Source organism: Pogona vitticeps, chromosome 2 (genome assembly GCF_051106095.1).
Source record: "Pogona vitticeps strain Pit_001003342236 chromosome 2, PviZW2.1, whole genome shotgun sequence".
In the NCBI taxonomy this organism is placed as follows: domain Eukaryota; kingdom Metazoa; phylum Chordata; class Lepidosauria; order Squamata; family Agamidae; genus Pogona; species Pogona vitticeps.
In genome coordinates, this window is record NC_135784.1 from 176,430,643 (window position 1) to 176,440,774 (window position 10,132).

The 10,132-nt window shown below is 47.2% G+C and overlaps 1 protein-coding gene across 3 annotated transcripts in view; it reads left to right on the plus strand.

Moving 5' to 3' along the window:
* TFE3 (transcription factor binding to IGHM enhancer 3) overlaps nt 1-9,864 on the plus strand; it is a 52,806-nt gene extending 42,942 nt beyond the window's left edge. For 2 of the 3 annotated variants that reach the window (XM_072991350.2, XM_072991352.2), the window contains exons 8-10: nt 646-721; nt 7,123-7,270; nt 7,377-9,864. In XM_072991350.2, the coding sequence (XP_072847451.2) occupies nt 646-721; nt 7,123-7,270; nt 7,377-7,685 (533 nt within the window). In that variant the 3' untranslated portion in view covers nt 7,686-9,864. Of the gene's footprint in view, nt 1-645; nt 722-7,122; nt 7,271-7,351 lie in introns of all 3 variants that reach the window. The other variant, XM_072991351.2, reaches the window with a different exon arrangement.
* The last annotated feature ends 268 nt before the right edge of the window (nt 9,865-10,132 follow it).

The following is a 10,132-nucleotide window of genomic DNA, read 5'->3' on the forward strand; positions in this document are numbered from 1 at the left end:
GGCTAGAACAATTCCCTTATGAGAAAATATTACAGTTTGGGGAGGCAGCTTTAGAACAAAAGGGGACTTAATTACAAGGATGCATGATGTGTTGAGACTGAGCAGGGGGAGATATTTCTTCCTCTCTTGTATTACGTTAGAACCCAGGATCACTCACTGAAGCTGAGGGAGTGGGAATCTAGGACGAAGGAGGTGAACTGTTTCTTCACACCATGCTGTTAATCTGTGGAATTCACATCCACAGGATGCAGTGATGGCGGCCAGCCCAGAGATGGGCAAGTGCAGGCAGCATAGGGGTGGTCTGTGGTTGTTAGTGGCCATGAATATATACTTTCACCAACACCAGGGCATTATGCCGCCTGCGGTGGCTGCCACTATCTGGTAGGCTGCGACATGTAGGTAAATAAGAACACTTTTAACTGATCTAGAATATTGCAGGGTAGGTGGCATGGGAGTTTCTTTAGGGGAAGGCATTTTGTCTGCCAAGAAAGCCTTTTCCTGAGTTGCCGCATGATATCCCTCTGATAAAAAGAGGAGGCTGGGACACAGGTAGAGCAGAAGACCATACGACATGGGTAGACTGATTTGGGAAGGACCATTTGAGATGTTTCCATAACTGTCTGTTTTCTCTTTCTCTCCTTGCAGTTGAGCGACGGCGACGATTCAATATCAATGACCGAATCAAAGAATTGGGAACCCTCATCCCAAAGTCAAATGACCCGTAAGTCTAGCAGGATGATGACCACCACCACTGCTTGTCAAAGGGGAACAAAGGCCTGTCCTGTAGGAACATAGGAAACAGAGAACATAGGAAGCCACATAGGAATGCTTAAGAAATGCATGATTCCATCTAGCCATTATCACCAGTTCTGACTGGCAGCAGTGGATCACCAGGGTTTCAATCAAGATTATTTCCTAGCCCTACCTGGAGATAGGGCCCCCGTGGTGTCTGATCCATGTACTCCTCGATCCAGTTCACTTTCCTGTTTCAGATGATGATAATGATTATTGCTTCTTCTTCATGGCCTCTATGAATCACACTATGGGTAATCTGCACATGCACAGAGCCTCGTCGGAATATTCTAGAGCTTCTGTGGTAGCAAAGGAAAATATATTAGCATATACACCTCCCCAGTGGTATATGTATCTTGGCGCTAAGGCTCTCCCTTCAGTTTCTTTCAACTGCCTCATTGACAGCCTCGATAGTTGTGAGAAATCTGAAAATGAAGGAAGGAAAATTATTGAACTTTATTATTATTATTATTATCCTTATTATCCTTATCATCATCATCATCATCATCATCATCATCATCATCATCATCATCATCATCTCATTATTAAGGCCGAAGCGTCCCCCCCTCCCACCTTTCCATTGTTTTCTTCTCTAAACCGGTTCTCGGTTCATGGCCTTTTCAGGCCCATTTAAAAGCTGTGTAGCCTGTGATAATGAGATCCCGTTCACTGACGGCCACGCTAAATGCTTTTTTTTGCCTTGGTGAGGCCATCGAACTTCCTCTTCCCCTCACTGCAAATACTTTAAACATTGAGTTCTCCGCAGTTGCCTCTCTAGACTCAAGCTTCAGCTCTGGGAGCAATCTCTAAAGCCATGGATGAAGCTGTTTCCGAAGTGACAAAACAGCGCCCGTCAGCTACTCCATCTTGTTCCGATCATCGACAACCTACTCTGTCCTTGATATTGACAGTCACATGAGTGCACAAAGCCAAACATTCGACGTTGAAACCGTCAACATTGAAAAGAGCCTCTAAGAGAAAACCGTTCATGGACAGACGCTTCCTTGGCACTGGAACCGTCACCTCCGAAGAAGGCTAAGTCTTCGAAATCGAAGCCTTCCACAACCATTTCCCTGACTCCACAACCACTGGAGTCTGGGAACCTCATCTGCATCGGTTTTCTTTCAGATGAGGAGGCACTTCCACCTCATCAACCTCACCATAGCAGTCTCCCAAATAGGAACAGTGTGTTGATCGACTTATGGCTTCCCCTGATAGCCCGCAACAATCCTCGGGCTCTCTGAGTGAGTCTTCTCAAATTGCCTCGCCAGACATCCATGGTGCTAAACTCAACCAGAAACTGTGCCTTACTCTGGCCCTGTAAGCCTGCCACCTCGGCCTCCGGCACATCAACGAAGGCACCAAGCGCATATGAGTGTCTGCTTGCCTTCTCACGCAAAAAGAGATCACGCTCAGCACCATCATCGGGATGCCATTTGCTCCGATTGGTGCCTAAAAGAGAAGCCCATCAAACACTATCAGCCAGTCGTTCTTCCTGATCCGGCGGCGCTGCCCCTGCAGGAAGTCTCTGCTAGGGAGCTTTCAGTGTTGAAGCGATCTTATTACCATGCTCGCCCAGGACTACCTGGCACATCTTATCTGCTGGCACCTAAGAGACCCAACCTAGCCGTTGGGCACGTTGCAGCACCGGCAAGTTACTATTTTCCTCTCCATTACGAGGACCACGAGCGCTCATCATGCTCACCGTCACTGGTGTCTGTCTAATCCACCATAATACAGTGTGGTCCCTCAACACCTTTACCACTTTGGCAGCTGTCTCAATACCGACAGCAACTTCCATTTTGACACACCTTGATACCAACCTTTCAGTATTGACAATCCTCTATATCAAATGCTGTCCATGGACGCACCTTCGACATCATTACCAATCGACAACCCTTGATATTGAACACTGTCCACCAATGCCCCTTCGACATCAACAACTCAGTGTGGACACCGATATTTTGAGGACCAGCCGCTCAATGTCGATATTGATTGACAGTTGATTGACTCGAGTCGATTGACTCGAGACCGACCCATCTGATCATGGTTCCAGGCCTCAAATGCCATCAGGACTTTTAACAGCGCCAGTTTCTGACCTGGCAGATACAGACCCTCTGTCACCAGCAGAGGATTTTCAAACCTATGCTCAGTTAATGGTTTGTATGGCCAAATCTCTCAACCTACAAATCCATAGACCCACTACCGGAGCTGCTGATCATGTTTATGATCCCGTCTGTAAAGATACTATCATACCGGTCCATATGTCCATGCTCCCTTCTCTCCTGAGCACAGCTAGACATTCTTGGATGAAACACAGCATCATCTCATTTGGTGTCAAAACACATCAACAACGTTTATCAAGTACATGACCCGGGCGCAGTCTTTTTACGGAAACAACCATCTCCCAATTCCATATTTGTCAAAGCTTCAAACCTTGCTCTCGACACAAATACTAATACCACCTACGTAATAAAGACAGCAGGCGCATTGACTCCATGGGCAGATGGCTATACTCTTCTGCCACTTTCACCTTGACAGTTGCTAACTATCAGGGAGCTAAGGGCACCTACCAACATTTTCTCTGGACAATATGTCTACCTTTATTGATGCTCTCCCTGAAGATAAAAGGGTCTTAGCACAAACTTTTCAACAAGATGATCTTTGGATGGCGAAACAACAGATGCTATCCGCTAGACACACAGTTGATGCTGCACCTAAATCAATGGCTACCTCTGTAGCGCTTCGATGTTTCTCTTGACTTAGAACTCTGGGTCTAGCTGAGGATGCGCATGCACGCATTAAAGACCTCGCATTCGATTGAGTTGGTCTCTTCAATGCCGACACTGATGACATTCTTGAGAATGTTCAGAAAAGGAGGACAGCTCCCAGGCATTCGGGAGTCTACCCTGCATACTAGCAGTGCTCTCAGTGCAATCAGTGATGCAGCCCTTACACCTCCTATCAAAAATTTCAACAAGAACCACAACTACATGCAATGACCTTAAGCCTAAGCATCATGTTTGACATCCAACCAGCCAAGATCCCAATACCACCTCCCACCTCTCCACCTGCCCTTTAGAAGCACTTACCTACATTGAAGGACATCACTGCAGATGCCTGGGTGCTCTCCATCATAACAAACGCGTACCACATTGAATTCCACCAGCTTCCCCCACCGTCACATCTCCATTGCAAACTCTACAAGAAGAAATACAGTGGTGCCTCGCTTAACGAGCGCGCCGTATAACGAAGAATCCGTATAGCGATCCCTTTTTGGGGATCGCTATACGGAGCTGCCCCAATCGCCGCACTCGCTTTGCGACGATTGGGGCGTCCAGCGGCCATTTTGGAGCCGCCGAACAGCTGATCGGCTGCTCCAAAATGGCCGCCGGATGACCCAAAATGGCCCCCTGTCAGTGTTTTCGCACCCTCCCCTTGCTTACCGAGGTTGCGAAAACGCTGCGGGGGGCCATTTCGGGTCATCCACGACCATTAAAATGGCTGCGGACGACCCAAAATGCCCCCCCCCCCCCGCAGCGTTTTCACGAGCTCGGTAAGCAAGGGGAGGGCGCGAAAACACTGACGGGGCCATTTCGGGTCATCCGGCTGCCATTTTGGAGCCGCCGAACAGCTGATTGGCGGCTCCAAAATGGCCGCCGGACCAGCGAAAACATCGCTGGAGGGGTAAGTTTTGGCGCTTATTGGAACGCATTAAACTAAGTTTAATGCGTTCCAATAGGCTTTTCCTGCCCCGTACAGCGATGTTTTCGCATAGCAAAGGTTAATCCGGAACGGATTAACCTCGCTATGCGGGGCACCACTGTACAGTAGTTATTACTCAAAGATGCCATAGAACCAATACCACTACAACACACAGTCAGAGGTTTTTTCTCTCGCTATTTCACCATCATCGAAAAGATGAAGGCCTTCGCTCCATCCTCAACCCCTGGGAGCTAAATCAATACATCATACCACCAAGATCCTCATGGTTACCCTCAAGTCTGTCCTCCCCTTACTCTGCAGAAAAGACTGGTTCACAGTCACAGACCAAGAGACGCCTATTTTTCATGTATCCATTCATCCTTCTCATGGGCCCTACCTATGCTTCTAACTCAAACTCAGGCCTACCAATTCACAGGACTTCCATTCAGACTCACAACATCTCCCCAGGAATTCACCAAATGCATGTCCCCTGTGGCAGCTTACCTCACACATCACAAAATTCACATCTCCCCATACATGGATGACTGGCTGCTTGTAGCACGCTCTCATCACAAATAAAAGACATTTGCTTCACGTTGTCTCTTCTCCAGGATCTCGGCCTTGCAGTAAATCTACACAAATCCAAGTTAAAACCAACAAGGCTGGTTCATTATATAGGAGCAATTATAGACTCCTTCGCCTCAAAATAAGATAACTCCAGGCATGTTTCCTAGCCTTGTTCAACCCATTGACAGACTCACCACATATGTTCTTGCGAGTCACTCCAGAACTCACCTCCCAGCCTACATAGTGGCACTCCGCTTAGAACCTGACGATGGGATGGCCCTTTCAACAACCCCACCCACAAATCCAGGTTACTACAGATTCCAGCCTTACTGGCTGGGGTGCCCATTACAGATCTCTGCAAATCTATGCCAGATGGTCACAAAGAGAGAAACTGCTCCATATCAATGAGCTAGAACTCTTAGCAGTAATAAAAGCTTTCAAAGCTTTCAAAAACCATCTTGTCAGCAAAATGGCTCAAATAGCCACAGATAATGCCACCATGATATATTATATTCTCAAACAAGAGGGCACCCACTACCCAAGTCTTTTATGCCTTGCTGTCGACCTGTGGGATTGGTGCCTCTCTCATCACATTTGTCTCATGGCAGTGCGTATAGCCAGTCAAGACAACAATCTGGCAGATTTCCTCAGTCAAAAAACAAAAAACAAAAAAACCACAAGCCCACAAATGGAAGCTAGATCAATCTCTCCCTGTGCAAACAATGGGGCACACCCACCATCAGCCTCTTTGCCTCCCAGGTGAACTGGAAATACAAGCGTTACTGCTCCCATGCAGGAGTAGGCAAGAACTCCTGCGGAGATGCATTCATTGGCCATTGGCCCAAGTCACTCATTTACCTGTTTCCACTGTTCCCACTCCTCCACAAAGTTGTAGTCCGGCTTCAGCAGGACAGGCCGAATGCTATCCTGATAGCTCCATGGTACCTGTGACAGCCATGTTTCCCAATTCTCCACCAGCTGTCGTCCGACATTTATCAACCTGCCCAGTCTACCTCACTTGCTCATACAGAACAAAAATCAAATTCTCCACCCAGATCTCCCTGCTCTTCATCTCACAGCATGGAGGATTCGGCCTCACTGATGTATGTCATTCATCATGCAAAGAAACCTTCAATCAGGGAGGCCTATATGTATAAATGGAAACAGTTTCAAGCTTTTACTGCAGCGTCATCTTTTTCCTCAACCAACTCCTCTCTTGCCACTGTATTAACTTTTCTATTGCAGTTAAAAACTAAGGGTCTTTCTCTCTTGTCCCTCAAGGTCTACTTTTCTGTAATTGTGGCTGCTTTTGGGTGTGCTGTGTTATCATCTACCTTGACGTGACACCTTCCTCGGGGTACGGTAGCTTTTTAGTCACCCATAGTGTGATTCACAGAAGCCACGAAGAAGAACGACAGATTACCTACCTGTAACTGTAGTTCTTCGAGTGGACCTTCTGTGATTCACACGTCCCAACCCAGCCTCCCCACTGTCACACCCTTTTCTTTATGCGGTGGTTCACCTAAACTGAAGGGAGAGCCTTGGCGCCAAGGTACATATACCAAGGGTGAGGGGTCTGTGCTAATGTATTTTCCTTTGCTACTGCAGAAACTCTAGAATATTTCAACAAGGTTCCACGCATGCACGGATTACCCATCGTGTGAATCACAGAGGTCCACTTGAGAACTACAATGACAGGTAGGTAGCCTGTCATTACACTTTTTACAAACACATGGGCAGATGGGTTGGTGTTTTTGTGTATGTGTGTGTGTGTGCAGAGGATGTTGCCGTAGGCCAGGGCTGAGGAATTTTTGTTCCTGCAGAAGGGGATGAGCTACAACTCCCAGTGTTTCTTACAACTGGCCATGCTGGCCGGTGCTGATGGGAACTGGAGTCCAAGAAATGCTAAAAAGACTACAGTGGGTTTCTCTGCCCTTGTCCTAGAGAAGGGCTCTCTTAACAGTCCCATAGAATGGATTTTATAGGATGGGACTGAGGGCAGGAGCTTAAGGGTCTCGGCTTCTTAGCTGCTCAGCTCCTCTTCTCCTCTGTCCTCAGAGAGATGCGTTGGAATAAAGGAACCATCCTGAAAGCGTCGGTGGATTATATCCGAAAGCTGCAGAAAGAGCAGCAACGATCAAAGGAGATGGAGCTCCGACAGCGCAAGTTGGAGCAAGCTAACCGCAGCCTGCAGCTGCGAGTGCAGGTAGAAAAGGAGGGTGCTGGGCGAGGAGGGGTGGAGAAAGGCCCACATGTAAGATTCAAGCATGCTGCTGGGTCTCATCAGCCTGCCTCTCTGATCTCTTCTCCAGGAGCTGGAACTCCAGGTCCAGATGCACGGGTTGCCTTTGACTTCGACGCAGGGACTGCTGGCGCAGCCTTTGGGAGGAGACCCAGCTCCCACGTTTGCAGAGTCCCTCGATTTGCCCTTCTCCGCCGAAGAACTGGGGCTGGGCCTTGCCCTGGGATCGGATGGGGGCGCCTTGCAGGACGTGCTCATGGATGATGGGACTGCTCTATCCCCACTCGGCGCCTCTGACCCACTGCTCTCCTCTGTCTCCCCCGGTGCCTCCAAGGGCAGCAGCCGCCGCTCCAGTTTCAGCATGGAAGATGATTCGTGATGGTAGCACTTGGACTTTGGCGAGTGGGAAAGGAGGAGCTGGATGAGGCCCCACCCCTTGCCCTACCCCTGCTCAGACTTCTCCTATTATTCTGATCAACTTTGGAGACCCCTCCCCTCTGCTGTTATAGGCCAGGTTCCTTTCTGAAATCCCGCCCCTTCCCCTGACATTCCGTATTTCAAAGTGTTTAACTTCTGTCCCTTCAAAGAGAAAGGGGGGGCACGTTCATCATGGATATGATTTCCTTCTGTGGAAAAGTGGGTGTGAAGAACAGCTAAAAACACCAGATTTCACCAGAAGCAGCAGAGATTGACTGTGTCCTGTCGAGGGGTGGGACCATAACCTTCGAACCTCTACTCAAGATTCAGAAATGCTAGGAATAGTGGATCTGTGCGTTTCCCTAACCCTGCCCTGTTTATAAATGTCACTTGTAGGGCATTTCTTTAACACTGTGTGAGGAGTGTATCGATGCCTACCTGGGTTTGTTCACTCCCCTCTTTATATACCTTTGCACCTTCACTGTGGGAAATCGAGGTGGGAGGGAAGCAGGAAAACGGCCTCCCTTTCAAGACGTTTGCATAGCGTAGCACCTCTTCCTCCTCCTTCCTTGCTTTTTTTAATGAGCTTTATTTTATATAGATATGGAACATTTTTTAATTTGTAAATCTCACCCTTTTACCATTCTTGTATTAGGTTGGAGGACTGAAGGTTTCTCTAAACTGCCAAAAATTGGGTGAAACCATTCTATTTTTATTTCATTGGCTTGGCTCTCTCTGTTTTAATTCAGTCCTGGCTGAAGGAAAATCCAGGCATTGTCCCCCATGATTTCTTTGTGGATAAAGGAGGAGGGGAAAGAAAAAGAGAGGAATAATACTCTTGCACTTCCTTGTGTGATCATTTAAGTCTTAAGAGTAACAATTTAATTGTCACCTCCCCTGTTTTTATTTCAATATATACATATATATATAAATAAATATATATAAATGGAAGTATAATAAATTTTAAAGGAATATTTGGATACCAAATGGACTTTAAGAGAAACAGAGAGCAAATAGGACTGCTATTCTTTATTGAATCCATTATGCTAGTTTATGAAAATAATGGAAGCGGGCTTCTGTAAAACCTCTTCTTTCATGGGTGTTAGATGATGAGTGGTTGTAATTGCTGAACAGACAATCATTTTGGCTCCAGGGTAGGCCTCTCACCTCTGTGTGAATGCTGTCAAAGGTGCTCATCTGAAGGATTTGTTTCAAACGATGATTTGAAAAGACGAATATTTTAGAATGCCAGTATTACTGGGTGTTGATGCACAATATCCACAGTGATACTGGATGTCTAGATTGGGAAGAATGGAATGCGAGGGTTGGGCCTTTCATGAACCGTGGCTCCTATGCCCTAGAAGAGGAGTGGTTTCCAGCCTTTGTTAACCCCAGCGTTCTTGGACTGTAACTCCCAGAAACTCAGGGCAGCACAGCTGGTGGTGAAGGCTTCTGGGAGTAGCAGTCCAAGGACACCTGGATTACCCAAGGTGGGGAACCACTGCTGTAGTAGAGGATTGGGATTAGAGGTGTACTAATGCACCTGAAAGCATGATGCAAGTTTGTGGCTGGAGAGGGGGAAAGCAGCCTATGCATCTGGGCAGCTTGTGTGAGGAGTTCCTCTTGATCAGCAAATGAAAAGGTGGGAGTTAGCTGTTCACTGGAAGTATGAACCGCTGGAAAGCTCAGTGGTTTAGCTCTCTGGCTGTGAGTTCAATTCCCCGCTGTCCCTCCTTGACAGGGGCTGGACTCGCTCAATGATCCATAGGGCTCCTTCCAGCTCTGCAGTTCTAAGATTATTAGATGAATCTTTAGTGATGTTTCAGCCCATCTTGCTGGCAAGCAGGAAGAGAACAGAGGGAAAGCAAATGGGAAGAATAAAGTTACCACAGCATTTTCAGACCTGGAAGGAAAAGAGCCAAGCTCACAAGAGTGTGATGTTCAGGGGATGAAAGAGGAGCATTACAGACTGAGGGAAGGGGCTGGTTTTTTTTTTTCCTTCCTGTGGTGGCTTCTCTAACCCCAATGACCCAGTTGTCACTTTCTGTTCTTTTTTACTTTCAATATGTTTGTTAAACATTCCCATTATCAATAATAGAAGCTTCTAAAACAAATAAACCAGCAGTGACCAATTTTCTACAGCCACTGTGACACCTGTTTCTTCATTGTGTTTTGCAAAAAAATGAAATTGTATAGGCATGTGGATGAGCAGTTTCACATCATTATTTCTGTGGGTTTTGTCAAACAGAAGTTACCTGTCCTTTCGGGTCATTTCCTTTCGTCCCAGTTTCTACTGGCACTAAAGCTCTAAAAGAACACATTACAAAAGGGGAATGATGGGGCAGGGGGAGAGCTTCCTCTTCCCTTTGGGCAGCCATGCAGGCAAAGGGGACACTTTGTACCCCCACC